This window comes from Haliotis rufescens, unplaced genomic scaffold (assembly GCF_023055435.1).
Source record: "Haliotis rufescens isolate VD_foot unplaced genomic scaffold, xgHalRufe1.0.p SCAF_1, whole genome shotgun sequence".
Lineage (NCBI taxonomy): Eukaryota > Metazoa > Mollusca > Gastropoda > Lepetellida > Haliotidae > Haliotis > Haliotis rufescens.
The window spans coordinates 28,639,296-28,660,612 of NW_025963779.1; the positions used below are offsets into that span (position 1 = coordinate 28,639,296).

A 21,317-nucleotide genomic window follows, 5' to 3' on the forward strand; every position below is an offset into this window, starting at 1 on the left:
GTACATCCCACGTGACAGATAGAGACATATCGGGAGAAGATAGTGGTGAGAACTTGTGACGGGCGTGTTACCGCTTCAGGGATCCGAGGAGAACAGGACCTCAGAACGCCAGATGTGTTTGTGCGTGCGCGCGTTCGTGTGCTTACCATTCACCCGTCCGAAGTACATTATGATTCGCATTATGGTGGATAGGGATCCGTTACAATAGATACAAAGTAATACAAATAAAAAAAAGTCCATAAAAGGTGCGCCCGATTCCATTCAACAAATGAATGGTTATGGGGCTTCATTAAACTCCGGTCAGTGGATCAGTTTACATTCGAATTTCTTTCTCTGCTCCCTGGTGAAGTGCTAGAAGATTAACAGTCTCATCCTACCGGGTACCCATTCACTGCTGTGTGCCCAGCGGCATATTTCGAACAAAGTCACTTGCCTAGGGAGACATCACATGTGCTACAAGTGATTCGGCGAGGGGAAGGATTGTAGTCCAAGAAAGCTCTCAGGAGTTAAACTGCCGACCACTGACAAAAAGTACAAAATAATTGTCCTCATGCTGGATTTCAGGGGTAGAACGGACTCTAAATTACACATGATTGTCTCACTTACAAGGATATTGTGCTGTACCCCCTAATTTAACACTGGGTTGGTGGCACGGATGTGGAGAGTAACATCTCTTTGTCGCGCCAGAATGCGCTGAGAGTTTGAATTCCCGAAAACCCAGATTCAACCTAACAATGATCCTTGATATGTCAGCACCATACGCTTGCTCGCGGGTTTCGTCAACGTGTCGTAGGGCATTACCCATAACCTTAAACATGACAAGCCGCGATATAACAGAAATACTGTTTGACTGGGTTCATAGTCCACAGTTCAGTCACCACCATAAAACATCCGTATCAGAGACACAGTGTGGAGCCGCCACGAATAGCTGCAAGACTGCAAGACTGCTGCTCACTTACTCACTGTGTACATGTCACCGCCATACAGCTGCTGCACCAAGGCACAGTGTACACGTCACCGCCATGCAGCTGCTGCATCTTGACACAGTGTACAGGTCACCGCCATGCAGCTGCTGCATCTTGACACAGTGTACAGGTCACCGCCATGCAGCTGCTGCATCTTGACACAGTGTACAGGTCACCGCCATACAGCTGCTGCATCATGACACAGAGTACACGTCACCGCCATGCAGCTGCTGCATCTTGACACAGTGTACAGGTCACCGCCATATAGCTGCTGCATCAAGATACAGTGTACAGGTCACCGCCATACAGCTGCTGCATCATGACACAGTGTACAGGTCACCGCCATACAGCTGCTGCATCATGACACAGCGTACAGGGGGGCACGGGTGGCCAAGTCGTCTAAGGCGCCGCGATTCGCTGTGCAGAGTTGCGTCCCTTGGGCACGCCAGAAACCTATGATTGTGGGTTCGAATCCCGGTTCGCCCCGATTATGTTTCTAGGTTTGTCAGCACCATACCCGTGCTCGTGGGTTTCACCGAAGTGGTAAACGTCCGAGACCTGCATCACTTCGGGCTTTCCTCCCACAGTAAGCTGACACGCCGTGATATAACTGGAATACTGTTAAAAGCGGCGTTAAACCCAACTCACTCACTCACTCACTCACAGCGTACAGTTGACCGCCTTACTGCTGCTTCATCAAGACACAGTGTACAGGTAACCGCCATGCAGCTGCTGCATCTTGACACAGTGTACAGGTCACCGCCATGCAGCTGCTGCATCTTGACACAGTGTACAGGTCACCGCCATACAGCTGCTGCATCATGACACAGAGTACACGTCACCGCCATGCACCTGCTGCATCTTGACACAGTGTACAGGCCACCGCCATATAGCTGCTGCATCTTGACACAGTGTACAGGTCACCGCCATACAGCTGCTGCATCTTGACACAGTGTACAGGTAACCGCCATACAGCTGCTGCATCTTGACTAAGAGTACAGGTCACCGCCATATAGCTGCTGCATCAAGATACAGTGTACAGGTCACCGCCATACAGCTGCTGCATCTTGACACAGCGTACAGGTCACCGCCATACAGCTGTTGCATCAAGATACAGTTTACAGGTAACCGCCATACAGCTGCTGCATCTTGACACAGAGTACAGGTCACCGCCATACAGCTGCTGCATCTTGACACAGTGTACATGTTACCGCTATACAGCTGCTGCATCTTGACACAGTGTACAGGTCACCGCCATACAGCTGGGAGGATGCAGCCCTTCGGACGTTTGGGCCGGTCGGGTAGGCTAGTGGTTAAAGCGTTCGCTCGTCACGTTGAAGGCCCGTGTGAGTGAGTGAGTTAAAGTTTAACGTCACTTCGGCAATATTTCAACCATATCGTGACGAATATCTTTGGAATATCACATAAATCTCCACGTTGCGCAAAAGCCATGTTATACATACATGTTCGGTTAATATACCCTCCTTCATTGGTGTATCGACATCTACAGACTTGCGTTCAACTCTGTCACGTGGTCACCTGAACACAATCACACCATGCACAGAAGAGTCGTGTGTGTTTGTGTTTGTGTGTGTGTGTGCGTGTCCGCGCCCGCCCAAGCGTGCGTGCGTATGTGTGTGCATGTGCGTGTGTGTGAGAACATGATACGTGGTGATTTAACTGAAATACTGTCGAGCGCAGCTTAAAACCGAGAAGAATTACTATTGTTCTATATTAAGAGACCTGGTTAACACAACACTCACCTGGTTAACACAACACTCACCTGGTTAACACAACACTCATATCGAACATACAGGAACTGAACTAACAAGGGGATGACATTATTTATTCAACCATACATGTGAAACTAAACTGTTTGGCATGAGCAATGGAGATGACAGAATAAAATGTTTAGCTGCCTTCAAAAGTTGCGGTTGCGTCTCAAAATTAAAACGTCATGGAGACAGAGTGCTTCCAACAGTATTTCAGTTGTAGCATGACGTGTCAGATTCAGGTGGGAAATCCGGTATGGCGCTGACAAACCAATGCAGATACGCGGATTATCACAGTTTGCACATCGGTTTTTCGATTCAGACCTCATTGAACCGAAATATATCCACAGTCAATCCTTAATAAGAAACGCCATCTATGATTCTTAAATGATTTTTCTCAATTAAAACTGCGTTCAGTTTCGGACACAATCAGGAGCTATGTTCCACGGTCACAAAACCAGTCAACATTATTTCGCAAAATGCTGTTTTGTTTGGTCTCTCTCTCTCTCTCTCTCTCTCTCTCTCTCTCTCTCTCTCTCTCTCTCTCTCTCTCTCTCTCTCTCTCTCTCTCTCTCTCTCTCTCTCTCTCTCTCTCTCTCTCTCTCTCTCTCTCTCTCTCTCTGGGGGCGGTGGGGTAGCTTAGTGGTTAAAGCGTTGGCTCGAAGGCCCGGGTTCGATTCCCCATATGTTTTTAATGTGTGAAGCCCATTTTCCGGTGTCCCCCGCCGTGATTTTGCTGGAATATTGCTAAAAGCGGCGTAATACCATACTCACTCACATCAGTGGTGTACTAAGCACTATATCTAAGGCCAACTGTATCAAGATTTCGCCACCTTTGTTCGCTTCATGATTTTCATGCCGTCCCAGGATTTTCCATCTTCTCTCTGACGAAAAATGATCTGCGCCGGAAACAGGAAGTTTAGTCCCCAGAAGTCTCCGAAAACGCTTCGAAAGTTTTCACTGACGGGTCGAGTGCACTTGACTGCCACCTTTTTGGCGATTTCATAAATCGTGAGACCTTGAGACACAATTATCATTTGACTTACGAAATAGATGGACGCAATTAAACCCATCGGGACTAAAAGATGGGAGTGGAATATCAGCAGGAAGGTCAGAATGTCAATGTTACCAAAGATCAGTCTGTAAAACGTCACCGGGAGAAAGAAGTCCGTGAAGCAGGAATTGGGTACAAATACGTCGTACAAATACTTTCCTGTGAAATACCCTTCTAAAAGACCTATAACGGTTGAGTAAAACGCAAGGATTATGAAATAACGCTGGTTCTTAAAGCCTATACAGGTCCCGACCATGAAACAGTGGTGGTCTCGTTTCAGAATACACTTCTTGCAGTAGTCACAGTGATGGGCACGTGGCGGAGTGGACATTTGGCAGATGGTACAATAATCCCACGACGACCAATCATCCGTGTCCGAATTGCTGGGTATATTGCCATTTTTGTCCTGACTTTCGATTCTACCAACAAAGTGATCTGGGTTATTCTCACAAACAGCTTCCACATAGTATTCGGGACGATCCTTTGTCCTTTGAAACGACGTGTCGTACAACATGACACAGAGCCAGTTGGCCACGGCGTTTATGCAGAGGTAACAGACGCCCACTTTGATGTAATACTGGGTCCAAGGGTCATAATCTTGAAATATATGGGGGACGAGGAACTTGAGCGATACGTGAAGTTGAGTAATGGCTTGGAAAACAAACAATGTCCGTGTTATGTATTTTGCTTTGTCATCTTTTGGGCGTCCTTTCGCAAAATGGCGTCGCACCTTCTCCTTGAAGCTGAGGTCCTTGTTTGAGTCTGTTTCTATGGTAACTCGATGTGACGCGTTCATCACGTGAGGCATTTGGCTTATTCGGCTGTGGAAAAAAGAACAAATGCCGATTATTGAAATACTAGCGAATGTAAAACAGTGAATTTACAAATAACAGCACTAAGCCCGGAATAAGTTATCGATGTCAAATTTAGCTAATAATTAATGGAGAGTCAACCATCTTTCACGGTAACCGGTAATGCGGTCAGATATATGAGAAGGAAATGACCAATGATACATCTCTGATATTGCGCTGCAGAATTGTTTGTTGTTTAACGCTGCACTCAGAAATAGTCCAACTATATGACGGCGGTCTGTAAATAATCGAGTCTCTACCAAACAACCCAGTGATCGACATCATGAGCATCGATCTAAGCAATAGGGATGTGATGATATGCATCAAACAAGTCAGCGAGCCTGACCATACGATCCCCTTAGTCTACTCTCAGACAGTCATGGGTTGCTGAAGATAAATCTAACCTGGATCTTCTGGGGTGGTACTAGATATATCTCTATCTCAGTGATGCCACTTCACAAACAAATTCAGTACTCAACAGTTTTCCATGGAATGCCACTGACATAGAGAAAGACTATAACAAATATCCAAGTGCCAAGTTTATCTCATCGGAAACATGAGAGAAATTGAATTTTTGGTATTTTAAAAAAATTAATCCAAAGAGATAAACATTCTTGAAATATTACACACCATGATTGAACGAAAGTAAAGTTTGTTTCTTTGTTGTTTAACGCCGCACTCATTAATACTCAAGCTATATGACGGCGGCCTGTCAATAATAGCTAGAGTCTGGGCTAGATAAACCAGTGATTGATATAATGAACAAACTCCACGCCGTCGGGACTTCCCGCATATGGGCCTACGCGGGTTTACACCCCAGGGCTTAAAAACGGAAAATAGTTCTGTATTTAGGCCTGTGGGCTTAGATTCAGTTTCTAATTTTGGAGTGGTGTTCCTTAAATTAATACCTTACCCCCTTCGAAAGTTAATGCTTGGGGATTCACTCCACATGGCAAATCTTAATGTACATTCAACAAGAAGTTCAAGTTGGGCATTCCATGATGTTACTTCCTGTTCAAATGTAAAATCAATCTATCATATTTTCTCAGTTAAACTTCTTTTTTTCTGCAAATGTCTTCCCCTATTATTAGGTAAGATAGCGCGAGCGTCCGAAATTGACCCTGGGCTTAATTTCGGATAAGATATTTTAAATGAGAAACTGTTATTTCCGTAATAAGGCGCGGGGTTTAAATACGAGAAGTCCCACGCGACCCGCAATCAATTAGGTCACCGAGCCTGGCCACCCGATCCCCTTGGTCGCCTCATGAGACAAGCAGAAGTTGCAGGATACCGGACAGGGATGCCCTCAAACATAAATATTAACCCTACAAACATACTTCATACCCCATTTCCTGCTGAGATAATTTTTAAAAAATAAGGGGGGCGGTCGGGTAGCCTAGTGGTTAAAGCGTTCGCTCGTCACGCCGAAGGCCCGGGTTCGAATCCCGACATGGGTACAATGTGTGAAGCCCATTTCTGGTGTCCCCCGCCGTGATATTGCTGGAATATTGCTAAAAGAGGCGTAAAACCAAACTCACTCTCTAAAAAAATAGGTATCAAATTTGGACGTCATGAGCAAACGTGAATGGCGCCCTCCCACATAATGTTCTCGATGTCCCATGGCACAAACTGACCGATTAGCTCTGAGAATATCTCAAGTGCACTATGAAAATATCGGAAACAATTACACCCCATCTTTCAACAATTATATACGGTAATTTATTAAAGATACTTAGTGACGAAATTCTGTATTTATATAAAACTATAAATCAGATATCACACTCGAGTGAAATAATATGTTTATCTTATAATGGATTCCTCGGGAGATTGAAGCCAACGCATAAGAGCGATATCCATTGGGGTCATTTACGGATAAATACGCTAATATAAAAGGTTAGGTAGGTACTGCATTCAGTGTTTACAAACATGGCGTCGCCCTCGTCTATCGCCGATCGAGTCGGATTGACCACCGGGGATTACACATTACTGGGAAAGTTGTTATCACAATCAAAATACAGGGTACAGGGTATTTACCACCCCGAAACACTCGCGCGTGATAACCACTATTTATTACTTGCCCGTGAAGAGATCACCCGTTTAATAAACATACAGCTTTATTACACATTGTGTAATACCAAAACGCGTGCTTATGTACTCTCGGAACACGTTTCACGAACAAATATTGAAAGCTCTCAACATCTCTTGGCTTATTCAGCGACATTGCGTGTGGAGTTGATAGATCACTGAGAGGAGCTTATGCACACTCGATGACCCCAGCAACCTTGTTGCTAGGCTGACGTCACATGGCATTGTTTCGCCGATGGATCTTGCATCAAAATTCCACAAATTACGTCATCGGGTATTGTGACGTTATTGAAAACTTTCAGGTGCAAGGCCCGTTCCACAAGGCGATCGTATTGTAGCGCAACGACAGTCGTTGGTCTAAGTTAAAGTATGTGAGATGCGAAAGTCTTAGCCCTACGATAATTTTGTGAATTCTAAAGGTAGACCCGTTGTATGGTATGAAATTCATACGTTTCAACTTTTGACGTGTTTGAAGTATTATTCTGTTAAACTCAATTGGACTATGTCGTGGATCATGTAGGTGTCAGCCTATTCATACTCAACAGTATAATTCAAAAAACGTTATAAATTGCAAGTAATAAATAAAATACTAAACTCGCTCCCGTGTAAAACCAATTTTATGAAACTCGTGAATAGTTGTGGTATCTGACTCGCTTTCGCTCGTCAGATACCACAACTATTCACTCGTTTCATAAAATTGGTATTACACGGGAGCTCGTTTAGTATTCTATATTTATCATCCAAAAATAGCTTCCCCAGGATAATTCATGAAATTGCATCACAATGATTTGCAGATCATTGTGACATCATCGTTAACAAGACGTCACAATCAAATGACATCACTAATCTCTCTGCTGCTGAGGCTGGTTGGCTGTATTTGTTACACTAGAGACACTGGTAATTATGTTTACAAATTAAAAAAAGTTGGAAAAACGATTTTAGATGATGAATAGAATCTCAACCTTGTGTCTCGTGTTAGCATCTCTTGTTTTATTACGTTCAAATTTAAATAATATATAACCATTATTTTCGGAAATGACAAATCACGTAATGGCATAATGCGATATTAGCGTTAAGATGATCACAAAGTCCCATACTTGTATATAAACTTGTTCATAAGCTTGAGACCCGTGAAGATACGGGGTAGAATAGGTATTCATAGGTACCCATGCTTGTCGAAAGAGGCGACTGATGGGATCGGGTGATTAGGCTCGCTGACTAGGTTGATGCAAGTCATCGAATCCCAATTGTATGGATCGATGCTCGTGATATTAATTACAGGATTGTCTGGTCCAGACTCGATTATTTACAGACCGCCGTCAAAAAGCTGGAATATTGCTGAGTACGGCGTTAAACAACAAACCAACACAAGGTTTAGGAAGTCAAAGCACGGAGATCGCTATGGAACAGGGGAAATAACTCTTGTAGCCGACCCCGATGCTCAAACTCGGGGAAATTTCTCTCCTAAAATGCATTTCACGATGTTATGTTTTACCATTTAGCTTGGATTGTTATTATATTTTAAATTTTGTTCAATTCTTCGTAAAATACAAACCTCCGGATTCAACATGTTAGTTGGTTCACAAAATACGATTCGGTGATCAATCAAGCAGAACAATATGTTAACATGCAATCCGTGATTTCACAGAAAATATATAAATTCTCACCTGGACTCGTGAATTTCGTTAGGATTTAGTTCCGTGTCGCAACAGACAACCTCACAGTACTCCCGATATCGTGCATTGCCTGTTCAGTCTTGCAGGAGAACATGGCTGTTATTGTGTTGCCCTTGACAACCATCCCATTGATGTGACCCAGTGCGTGTCAGGGTTTATCGTGCTACGTTTTGTAGCCGAATTAGTGACAGAAAGCCAATACCAAGCTCTACTTTATTTCAGATCTACACATAGGCCTATAAGTATGATGTGTGTAACATTTGTCAAGGTTTCGTGCAAGGGGTGGGGGTGGATGGGGTAATTCAATATTGGGGGTGGTGGGTCGTGAGAGTCTCTATGGGAGGGTCATGGAAAAATATTGCTCCTCGCACCTGTTTATTTCACGCTTTGTCTCGTTGCCATGGCTTCTTCTGTTCAATGGAAGATTCATTTACTGGTACACAACTCTCCCTTTCTATCAAGTATGGAGTTGACAATGAGGAAGCTATGTATTTATGCAAATTTATTCTAACAATTCAAGAAATGAATTGAAATCAAAGTGCAAAGAACTTGTAATGTTTCATGATGTCACAAAAATTACCCCTCCAATTTTTTGTCAGCATGCAGATCAGACAAACACTCCATAGAAGGTCGAACCAGGTGAACTCTGTGCAAACTTTGACCTCCAAATCTAAAAGAAGAATGCATGGTTTGGGGGGGCTATCAGATGTCAGTTTTCTAAAATTATTTGTCTTCATTTCTTTATCGTGTTTCTGAATAAGAAATTTTGATCTTTTAGTCAGGTGCTAAAATTTGGGTTACACCAATATACTCACTGCCAAAAGAAACGCAAATACCATACATGTTGCTTAATATATGAAGTCTTACGCATATTTAAGAGATATTAGATCGGTCTGATGTACAAACAAACATACTGGTATGTTGTGTGAACTGAAGCTCATGATTGCATCACATGTGACGTTACAGATCCATGATTCGAGATGCACCATTTGTCTTGTGCAGGATTAGTGTAAAGTTTGGAAATCACATGCAGCATATCCTGATAAGAATCAAGTCACTCTGGGATAACACTTGACTGATTGTTAGTTATGTCATTCAGTGGTACACATTGGAAACAGCTCTTCTTAATTGACATACTTCTCTATGTTTCCACAGGTCATGTTTCTTTTTGTGAGTATATATTTGTATTTTGCCCAGCACAAGTGAGTGAGTGAGTATGGTTTTACGCCGCTTTTAGCAATATTCCAGCAATATTATGGCGGGGGACCCCAGAAATGGGCTTCACACATTGTACCCATGTGAGGATTCGAAATCGGGTCTTCGGCGTGACGAACAAACGCTTTTACCACTAGGCTACCCGATCCCCGGCATAAGAAATTGGTTAGCAAATTCTACAAATCCCCATGTACCCTGATGGCTAAACTAAAACTAATTTTTTTTGTATATATATCTTCATCAGTCATGGCGCAGGACTATCCCTATCTGTGTAGCTCTGAGTACCCTCTCCCTCCCTCCCACCATCTCTCCCCCACTGCTACCCAAGCAGCTCTGTCTTCAGTGCCAAAAGTTGGGGCAAGTTACACCTTACAAGCACAAGGCATTTTTTTTTTTAGTTCTCTTTCCGATAAGATAAAACTCCCATTAAAATACTGACAGCTATTTCTGTTGGTCCCCCTACGAAACTGACATGACTGTGGAATCAAGGAATCTAGACTTGGTTTAGTGTGATCTAGACTTGTCTAGGCTTTAAAGAAAATATGAAAAATATACATACATAAAATCCAGTCATCGGGCAGGACTACCTGACAGCATGGGACGCTTCTTTTTATCGACAGTATACTGATTCTTGTTTTAATCCCTAATGCCAAGCGCCAGCCAGGGTAACAAGAAGTACTGTCATTTAACATCTTGTGTCATGATTTGTTTGTTTGTTGTTTAATGCTGCACTCAGCAATATTCCAGCTTTATGATGGTAGTCTGTAAATAATTGAGTCTGGACTGGAACAATTCAGTGATTCAGCGATCTACGCAATTAGGATATGATAAGCATCAACCAAGTGACAACGATCTCGCCTCTTACAACAGGCATGGGTTGCTGAAGAACCTATTCTCTTCCCGGATCTTTGCGGGTCTTTTGGTATGATGCGTCTGGGGATCAAAACCCCTGCCTTCAGCTCTCTGTGCAGATGCTATATCCCTACCTTTCACGGACTGAAGCGGTCCATCTAAGTAAGAGCTTCTGCTACAAGAATAGATGTCACAATCTATCAATGAGTGAGTGAGTGAGTCATTATGGTTCAGCACCTTTGTAGTTGGTCTGCTTCAGAGACAGTTTACTTGAACATTTCTGCCCATGCTGCTCTGCTACATCTAGGCACACTTTCATGGATGACTCGGATATGACGAAAAACCTGTCATCAGTGTCCCCAGCTCCTGCTCTGAGGTGTGTCACGGGTGGATCTTCTGAAACAGTCAGGCAATCGTTTTGGAGGTAGTACGTCAAGACACGATTGAGGATGGCAGCATTCTTGGCAGGCATATTAGTTTCTGCCCGCAAATGTATCTTCACCTGTTTAATCTTTTGAAGAATGCCTCTCTTCACATCATCATTACCATGGCAAAACAACCATGGTACAGAAAATGGTAATTAGATTGTGTCTAGAACCCCTTAATTGGGGTTAAAGGAAATATTTACATTACATATACTGAAAGATGACCCAATACCAATAACAATATACCCCCCACCCCCACTTATATAGAATGAAGGGTCACCCAAAGTGTGCAATGCTATCACAACAGAGAGGGAGGTCAGTGCATGGGGGGGGGGGGGGGGGTCAGTTTCACTCCCAGCTGATGGGAGAATGTAATGTGAAACCATGAATGAGATTCTCCCTTCCATCCAGACAAGCTGCTATGGATACTCACCGACATACTCACTTGACACATTCATGGACGTGATACGTTGAAGTAATGGTCTAACAAATAAAGACAAAACAAAAGAGAACACAGCAACAAGTTTACTCTCACTGGTTTTGCGATTCTCAACAAACACCCAATGTTACTTTCATCAACATAAAATCATGTGAAAAACATATCTCTGAAGATCCAGGCTAAATATTGTAATTGGTTCACTGAATGTAATTTGTTTCAACATGACATGATAACATTCACAAAAACCATGAACTGTAAAAGGTGACTATGACACACCATAACAATTCTGCAAGTAGGAATCAAAACCAGACCTTTCTCAGTCACAAGCAATAACAAAACCTTCTTGCCTAAACCAGAGTTTCCTTAAATATATACCACTACCCCAACACCATGTTTTACACATACAATATCTTTGTGTTTATAACACAAGCATGATTCTCTATACATAATAATAAATCATTTGTGACCATTCCTGTTATTCTAGGACAATCAACAGGTTTCATGTAAGTGTAGACGGACATAACAAAACTTGGAATCTACATGAATATTTTCTAAATAGTATATTACACAACCATTTTGCTGATTTTTGGCAACATTCAGATTGATTCAAAACCCTGATGACAAAGTGTTTCGAAAACTAAATTTATTTTAATCATAATTTTATATTATGTCTGAATCTGTCTCATGGCATATTGACAAAATCTGTAAAATAAGGAACTGTATCTATCAAGGTCCCCACTGATTTGTCCTCCCAAAATAGGATGAAAATCACATTGTTGACTTATTATTGCCATATGACCACCCCCAGGCCCTGGGGGGCCACAGCAACCCCAGGCAGTCGAGTCCCAGGAGTCCACGGCAACCCCCAACACTCAGGCCCTGGGAGTTCATAGCAACCCCCAGCACACAGGCCCTGAGAGTTTATAGCAACCCCCAGCACACAGGCCCCAGGAGTCCACAGCAACCCCCAGCACACAGGCCCCAGGAGTCCACAGCAACCCCCAGCACACAGGCCCTGGGAGTTCATAGCAACCCCCAGCACACAGGCCCTGAGAGTTTATAGCAACCCCCAGCACACAGGCCCCAGGAGTCCACAGCAACCCCCAGCACACAGGCCCCAGGAGTCCACAGCAACCCCCAGCACACAGGCCCTGGGAGTTCATAGCAACCCCCAGCACACAGGCCCTGAGAGTTTATAGCAACCCCCAGCACACAGGCCCCAGGAGTCCACAGCAACCCCCAGCACACAGGCCCCAGGAGTCCACAGCAACCCCCAGCACACAGGCCCTGGGAGTTCATAGCAACCCCCAGCACACAGGCCCCAGGAGTCCACAGCAACCCCAGCACACAGGCCCCAGGAGTCCACAGCAACCCCCAGCACACAGGCCCTGGGAGTTCATAGCAACCCCCAGCACACAGGCCCCAGGAGTCCACAGCAACCCCCAACACTCAGGCCCTGGGAGTTCATAGCAACCCCCAGAACACAGGCCCCAGGAGTCCACAGCAACCCCAGCTAACAGGCCCCAGGAGTCCACAGCAACCCCGAGCACACAGGCCCTGGGAGTCCACAGCAACCCCCAGCACACAGGCCCTGGGAGTCCACAGCAACCCCCAGCACTCAGGCCCTGGCAGTCCACAGCAACCCCCAGCACACAGGCCCTGGGAGTCCACAGCAACCCCCAGCACACAGGCCCTGGGAGTCCACAGCAACCCCCAGCACACAGGCCCTGGGAGTCCACAGCAACCCCCAGCACTCAGGCCCTGGAAGTTCATAGCAACCCCTGCACTAAGGCCCTGGAAGTTCATAGCAACCCCAAGCACAAAGGCCCTGGGAGTTTATAGCAACCCCCAGCACTAAGGCCCTGGGAGTTTATAGCAACCCCCAGCACTCAGACCCCAGGAGTTCATAGCAACCCCAAGCACACAGGCCCTGGGAGTCCATAGTAACCCCAAGCACTAAGGTCCCCAGAGGTCCACAACAACCCCCGGCACTAAGGCCCTGGGAGTTTATAGCAACCCCCAGCACTAAGGCCCTGGAAGTTAATAGCAACCCCCAGCACACAGGCCCCAGGGGTCCACAGCAACCCCCAGCACTAAGGCCCTGGTAGTTTATAGCAACCCCCAGCACACAGGTCCTGGGAGTTCGGAGCAACCCCCAACACTCAGGCCCTGAGAGTTTATAGCAACCCCCAGCACTCAGGTCCCCAGGAGTCCACAGCAACACCCAGCACACAGGCCCCAGGAGTCCATAGTAACCCCCAGCGCTCAGGTCCCCAGAGGTCCACAGTAACCCCCAGCACTCAGGTCCCCAGGAGTCCACAGCAACCCCAGCACACAGGCCCCAGGAGTCCATAGTAACCCCCAGCACTCAGGTCCCCAGGTGTCCATAGTAACCTCCAGCGCTCAGGTCCCCAGAGGTCCACAGCAACCCCCAGCACTCAGGTCCCCAGGAGTCCACATCAACCCCAGCACACAGGCCCCAGGAGTCCATAATAACCCCCAGCACACAGGCCCTGGGAGTCCACAGCAACCCCCAGCACTCAGGCCCTGGAAGTTCATAGCAACCCCCAGCACTAAGGCCCTGGAAGTTCATAGCAACCCCAAGCACAAAGGCCCTGGGAGTTTATAGCAACCCCCAGCACTAAGGCCCTGGGAGTTTATAGTAACCCCAAGCACTAAGGTCCCCAGAGGTCCACAACAACCCCTGGCACTAAGGCCCTGGGAGTTTATAGCAACCCCCAGCACTAAGGCCCTGGAAGTTAATAGCAACCCCCAGCACACAGGCCCCAGGGGTCCACAGCAACCCCCAGCACTAAGGCCCTGGTAGTTTATAGCAACCCCCAGCACACAGGTCCTGGGAGTTCGGAGCAACCCCCAACACTCAGGCCCTGAGAGTTTATAGCAACCCCCAGCACTCAGGCCCTGGGAGTCCACAGCAACACCCAGCACACAGGCCCCAGGAGTCCATAGTAACCCCCAGCGCTCAGGTCCCCAGAGGTCCACAGTAACCCCCAGCACTCAGGTCCCCAGGAGTCCACAGCAACCCCAGCACACAGGCCCCAGGAGTCCATAGTAACCCCCAGCACTCAGGTCCCCAGGTGTCCATAGTAACCTCCAGCGCTCAGGTCCCCAGAGGTCCACAGCAACCCCCAGCACTCAGGTCCCCAGGAGTCCACAGCAACCCCAGCACACAGGCCCCAGGAGTCCATAATAACCCCCAGCACTCAGGTCCCCAGGAGTCCACAGCAACCCCAGCACTCAGGCCCCAGGAGTCCACAGCAACCCCCAGCACTCAGGCCCCAGGAGTCCACAGCAACCCCCAGCACTCAGGTCCCAAGGAGTCCACAGCAAACCCCAGCACACAGGCCCCAGGAGTCCACAGCAAACCCCAGCACTCAGGTCCCCAGGAGTCCAAAGGAACTCCCAGCAACCTCCCAGAAGTCCACAGTCCTCATGCTAAGGCCCCTTGTAGATGGTAGCGTAAATAACAAGACATGACCCACTCTGTGCACTAACACAAATACACATCCCTCTTAGTGAAGGAAACAGCAAGATAACTCTGTAAACTCAGATGTTTTGTAAACGTAACAAAAGTGAATAACTGTGCATGTGTATATTGTATAACAATCAAAGCTATATATAACAAATGTCTAGGCAATAAAATATTCTAATTTTGTTTTTAGTTTTATGTACATTGGTTAAAATAAACTCAAATACTAACAAAACTAGACAATAGTATGCCATGAGCAAGAGACATCTTAAAAATCAACATCATTGAAATATAAAATTATTTTTCATATAGGTAGGTTTCTCGTTATGATACAGCCAACGGATAAAAACTGTACTCGTTGGGGTCATATACAGATATACATCAACATAATAGGTCAGCCAGCTACTACTTTCAGTGTTTACAAATAAACATGGCAATGCCATTGTCTATCGGCGATCGAGTCGGATGACTATCGGGATCTGGACAAATCACTGGAAAAATTGTTATCATTATCAAAATAATAGTCTAAGATACCAAAGATCAGACCACAAAGGTGAGGCATTTCATAAGTTTGGGTAACTTTGGAGATATAGAAATACAGTCAAAAAAACAGATAAAAACAGTATCCGTTGAGATCATAACGTCAATATATGAGTTTCTCGTCACCAAAAATAATGTATGTTTCCCCCCCGTCAGATCAAGAATCAATGTATCAAAGAAAGTTGATAGTTGAAATCCCATATCTACAAACAAAAAATTCACTCTAAACTAATTCAAAATTCCAATAATGCCTGACACATTAACACTTGCACTTATTATTCTGATTCACCAATGATTCATCAGAACCCATAGCCTAACCCCCTTGATCAAGTCTTTGGTAGTTGGCAAAACATGAATACATAGAGCTTTTTTGGAAAACAACTTCTTTATTATTTGCAACAATGTTTCAGACGGTGCCTTCTTGCCCCTTGGTCACGTAGTGAATTTACTACAAGTTACCATGGTATATGTAATGCGAAGCAATGCAATTCTTCCAACTGTATTTAATATGGTACATATATTTAATACAAATACATTACTTAAGGTTAATGAAACTGAGATTGATATACCGTATTCGAAGTAATAAGCGCCCAGGGCGCTCTCAAAATTAGAACTAGGGGGCTCTTATTAGAATATTATTTTGGTGGAAAAAACAGAGTTGAAAGATAAATTTAGTGGTTTCTGCTGACGGCCTGAAATGTTTATATACGACAGATATATTTTTCCAGAATTTAATTGCCCATAATTAAGGGTGCATATAACACATGAGTGTGTATTATACATGAATAAATAAGTCTTGTGTACATTGATCAATCGAAAGGGGTGCTAATTGGGATTGTTCACTTACCAATACATTAGAAAAATATCGCCGTGGGCGCTAATTAGAGCGGGGCGCTTACTACGTCGAATACGGTACTGCAATTTCAAACTGACATTTTTTTATGGATGATTTTACACTAAACTTTGCAAAATAACAGAGTGTAATTGAAAATATACCTTTTCTAAACATCTTTTTGTTTTAATTTATATATAAAATCAACCATGACAACATATTTCATTTCATCTCCTGTCTTTATGCCTTTAGATCAATAAGATATGTGAAACAAGAAATTTAATCGTATGTCGTATACCAAATTTACATAATGTTGTAGAACCAAACAGCACCATGTTACTGCTCAATGTTGAAAAGAACATACTTTCAATTAGTTTTTTTGGATAAAAAAAATGTCTTTAAGGCTCAGAAACTTTTAATCAGGGAGATTCATTCCAATATCTAACATCTTATGATATATACTACTCAACTTTTGATAGGGAATCAGATATGTTATTCTATTTAAATATCAATCTCATTAAAATCAGATCTTAGTTCTCGCTACCGCTAAACAAAGATCTGAGGACATCCCATTACGGGTCACGTCAGACCGACCTTGCGCGAACTTTGACCGACCAATGGAATGACCAATCAGAAGGCAGCTTTCTCGTGCTTTACAGCACTAATTTCAAATTGGCGACTACACTTCGAAACATAATTTGACAAATTCTCGATTACAAATTTGAAACCTGAACAAAAGAACACTCTGGAATGGCTAATAGATGGTCTAGATTGTATGGATACAGTCGTTAAACCTGTAACTATCATTCAGAGTTAAAGTTTTTGAGGCTACATGATCAGAAATCACATTTCGACTGTCACTTTCATAATCTGGTAAGCGATGCTCTGGTTGGTTGGATGAAAGGTCGTTCTGATGTGACCCCTAATGGGATGTCCTCAGATCTTTGTTTAGCGGTAGCGAGAACTGAGGTCTTATTTTAATGAGATTGTTTAAATATACACTTGACACATTATGAGAATCAGGTTTGTGTATCATAGAAAGAATGTCCCTATCAAAAGTGGAGTAGTATCTCTCCAGAAGGATCTGTACCAAACTAAAGTCCAGAATCCTTGCTCAACAATGTCACAAATCTCTAAATAACAGCTGGAATCACATGAACACTTGATGGGTTGTTAGACCAGATACACAATGTTTGGACGTTATATTATGAGATACAGATCATGCAGAATATATATCACATCATAGCTTCTACTGAGACAACACTTCATGAGAACAGCTTGTACCATACCCAACCCAACAAATATATACACTACTCAACTTTTGATAGGGACAATCACATATGTCATTCTAATTAAAATGACCGTTGACATATAATGAGAATCCGTCTTGTGTATCGTGGAAGGTAAAAATATCCATATCAAATATGTATAGTAATACAATGGGTCAATGAAAGGCTTTAAGGATGTCTGCTTGTAGGATGTTGAGTGAGTGAGTGAGTGAGTCGGGTTTAACGCCACTTTTAACATTATTCCAGTTAAATCACGGCGTGTCAGCTTAATGTGGGAGGAAAGCCCGAAGTGATGCAGGTCTAAGACGTTTACCACTTTGGTGAAACCTACGAGCACAGATATGGTGCTGACAAACCTAGAAACATAATTGGGGCGAACCGGAATTTGAACCCACAATCATAGGTTTCTGGCCTGCCCAAGGGACGTAACTCTGCGAAGCGAATCGAGGCGCCTTAGACGACTGGGCCACCCGTGCCCCCCCTTGTAGGGTGTTGTGTTGTGTTGTAATGCCATCTTGTGTGAATCGGGAGTCACTTAATGACATATGTTTTGTCAATCTATCGCCAAAATGAAGGGATGCTGCTGAGGATCACAGACACAAGGCCAATTGTCAAAGATACAGCGTCATTGATCTCACAAAACATGAAATATTCCCATACAACAATCAGCAAAAGCGTCTGAGAGTCATGCCACAAGGTTCTTTGTATTTTGATGCGTATGCATTGTAACCTTGTTGCATAATGTCACAGCACTGTATGACATCAGAAATGGATTCTCCCTGCATTAAGAAACTGAAACTCAAATGTCTAAATGTTTTTAACCGTTTGCAAAATAATTAGCACATTAACATAGAAATAATGATTTTTTCCAGTAGATGAATGTTTTACCCCTATCTGGGCCCTGTTCCACAAAGATATCTTAGCGCTAAGGTGATCGTAACTCTCGTACTTTAACACTGGCTTACGATAGTCGTAGCGCTAAGATGGCTTTGTGGAACGGTGCCCTTGACAAAATATTTTTTTAAATTAACACAGTGACTGATTGTGCCTCTATAGAAGCGTGGGAATGTGGTAGTTAGTAAGTCCACACAACCCCACTTCATGTTTCAATTGGAAATTAGGATTACATAAAATTAGTAAAATCGAAATATTTTTTACATTTGTATACTTATCCTGCATTACTCCTTAATGCATTCACTGCTTACTTACGACAACTAGAAGGACAGCGCTGCGAAGGTCCTGGGTGAAGAAATAAAGTTGTTGTTCTCAAGTCCCAATCAGTGGCCTTCCGTCGCTGTCCTGTGACCTTGATGACACCTAAGGTCATCTTCACATCACTGCCTGTCGCCCAAGCTCTTAGAAAAACATACTTTTGAGGTTTCTGAAGCCAAAGTGGGGAGGCAAGTCTAACGACGGGTGGGCCTTAAGCGTAGTAATGCAGGATAAGTATACAAATGTAAAAAATATTTAGATTTTACTAAATTTTTTACTTATCCTGCATTACTCCTTAATGCATCTGTATCGGACGGTTTGGAGGTGGGTAAACCTTCAGAATACAGAAACCTCAATAATTCACACCCTGCAATACGACCCCATTTGGTCGATAAACCGTGAAGCGGAAAAGTTCAGACAAAAACGCCATTACGGTAGGGATGTTCAAAAATCAAAAAGATTGAACATAGGAATTAAAGAGAAATTCCCTATACACGCTTAGTAATAAAGAAAATAATAGCTATTCAGCTAATTCTTTACTTACTGCGTCATAGAGCCGACGCTGACAAACAAGATTGTCTAATATTCTTCCACTGGTGGCGACTGAGTGACTGCACATGGAAGTTGACTGGCTCTGTATAGGGCGAGTTCATTATTTGCATCAGTGGTTGGCAATCTGCAGGATAACAACCAGAGGGCCAAACTTCGAACGTCTTCGACATCCTCGAGAGTCACAACGCGAAGGTTATGACTAACGAAAATATGTGTCGAATCTCCAGAAATATCCTTCCATGATTGTTCCAAAACCACAATTGCCGTGTTGAGCCCTGGTAAGGCTGACATCTTGAGATCTTGAGGGTAATTCGCTCTCGGCGAGTTCCGTTTGATGATCTCGTAGGCCTGAAGGATTACTGCGCGTAACCATATAGATATGGTGTTTGCGATTATGCGACTAACTTCTGTCGTGGACGAACCACGCCTTGTCTTGGAGCGTCGAATGAAAACTCGAACTGCTCGCACCGAGCCCAGGAGAACTTCACCATGTACGATTCCCACAATAGTCGATATCGGTGGGATGGTGAAGAACGGTCGGGTTGGCCTGGTAGTAGATTTTAGCAATAAAATCCCAGCATAACCCTAGATGTCCCGTTCCGTGCGTCCCATGCTCAAAACGGATCCGGGTTGAGTCGATCACATGTAGTTCGCTCACCCGTACCGCCATTGCTAATGCCAAGAGAAACCATTGTTTCCTTGGTGATGTCCAAGCTCCTCACAGCGATAGCCCGTTCGCGGAGCTCTCTATACTATACCGAGAGTGTAACGAAGTTGTCACGCGCTGGGAAGGAGCTTGAAAATGATGATGCAATGAGGGGCTCGAAGGGGGCCCTCGCAAACCTCGAAGTACCACGTTCAAGTCCCAATCAGGTGGCTGGAACTTGGCCTTCTGATCCTCAAACCTGAATGAGCATAATATGGCCTGTAGTTCCGTGACCTTAATCACACTGTGATTTTCCGGAAACGGCCAACACTAAGATAATTGCAGCCAATTACATAGTAATGGTGCTACCTTCCAAGTGTTTTTGGGTACGCAATGTAGGAGGTATTCCTCTAGGAATTGTGACGCAATCGTAGGGTCTTGATTCTTTTCTTCCCTGTAAAAAGTCTCAAGTGATCCCCACTTGTCATCGTCGTCTCTGGGAGAGTAACGATGAACTAAAGCTATAGCTTTGCTGCCCGTGTCGAAATAACCCTTCGCACTTAAATGCCTTTTAAAGACGAACCATGCGTGCAGACGTTGGGGGAGGCAATTTTCTGTTGAGGGTGGATGAGTAGGTTGGACCACTGTGAGAGGGGAAGTGAATCGTTTTAGATTTTTCCGAGCTTGACGAACTACCCTCTCGACGGTTACCATGGTGCGACCAAAGGAGAGATTGAGATACCTTGTCTCCTTGATCCCCTGTAGCACCTTGGGAAGTAAAAGTGGTGGCAGAAGAGTTTTAGTTCTTTGCCCTTCCCAAGTGATACTGAACTCGTCCACCGCCCAAGTCTGCGGATCCGGCAACGGGGAGATATACGTCATGAGTTGGTGGCCTAGGCAAGTAATAAACAAGTCAATGTTTGGTTGCCTGAATTCCTGAAGCAGTAACTGGAATGCTTCTGTGAGAAATTTCCACTAAGTGGGAGCCACCCTGTCTGGACGTGATAAAGTATCGGCCAGTATGTTTCTACATCCGGGGATGTGCTGAACTATGAACCTTAGTCACAGCCGATCCACTAGATGGAAGAAATCTGAATGTCCTTAGAAGTGGAGAGTGGGAGTGTGTTGTTCCCCGATTGCACAGGCACCACACCGCAGTGCTGTTGTCTGTGGATATAGCGAGTCGGGCTAACTGTAGTTGATTCTGCCAATGTGATATAGCCAGAATTAAAGCTTCCAACTCCAAGTTGTTTATGTGCCACTTCCATTGTGCGCCGGGCCATAGCCCTGAGCTTATCTGGTCTTGTAAGTGAAGACTCTGTCCCTGAAAGGGGACGTCCACAAACAGGTGTGTATTCGGGGAAAACCCGAATAAACAGACTCCGCAGACATTCAGCGCCACAAATTGAGGCAAGGCTCTAG

The 21,317-nt window shown here is 44.4% G+C and overlaps 2 protein-coding genes across 2 annotated transcripts; one reads left to right on the forward strand and one right to left on the reverse strand.

The window, feature by feature from the left end:
• Nucleotides 1-3,395: 3,395 nt before the first annotated feature.
• On the reverse strand, nt 3,396-8,521 carry LOC124149460 (palmitoyltransferase ZDHHC22-like). The gene is made up of 2 exons (XM_046521058.2): nt 8,395-8,521; nt 3,396-4,612 (listed from the first exon to the last, which is right to left on the reverse strand). The coding sequence occupies exon 2, from the start codon at nt 4,597-4,599 to the stop codon at nt 3,556-3,558; it is 1,044 nt and encodes a 347-aa protein (XP_046377014.2). The 5' UTR covers nt 4,600-4,612; nt 8,395-8,521; the 3' UTR covers nt 3,396-3,555.
• A 2,510-nt stretch (nt 8,522-11,031) lies between these two features.
• LOC125384496 (pollen-specific leucine-rich repeat extensin-like protein 1) lies at nt 11,032-14,813 on the forward strand. The gene is made up of 5 exons (XM_048403973.1): nt 11,032-11,046; nt 12,143-12,389; nt 12,815-13,168; nt 13,632-13,955; nt 14,365-14,813. Exons 1-5 carry the CDS (start codon nt 11,032-11,034, stop codon nt 14,811-14,813), a joined length of 1,389 nt encoding a protein of 462 aa, XP_048259930.1.
• The last annotated feature ends 6,504 nt before the right edge of the window (nt 14,814-21,317 follow it).

Bases quoted from the DNA above. Each gene is read 5' to 3' on its own strand.
- LOC124149460 (XM_046521058.2), bottom strand. From the start codon at position 4,599: ATGCCTCACGTGATGAACGCGTCACATCGAGTTACCATAGAAACAGAC.
- LOC125384496 (XM_048403973.1), top strand. The intron at 12,390-12,814 runs GTTTATAGCAAC...AGCAACCCCCAG, and splicing joins CCAGCACACAGGCCCTGAGA to AACACAGGCCCCAGGAGTCC. The intron at 13,169-13,631 runs GTTTATAGCAAC...AGTAACCCCCAG, and splicing joins CAAGCACAAAGGCCCTGGGA to CACTCAGGTCCCCAGGAGTC.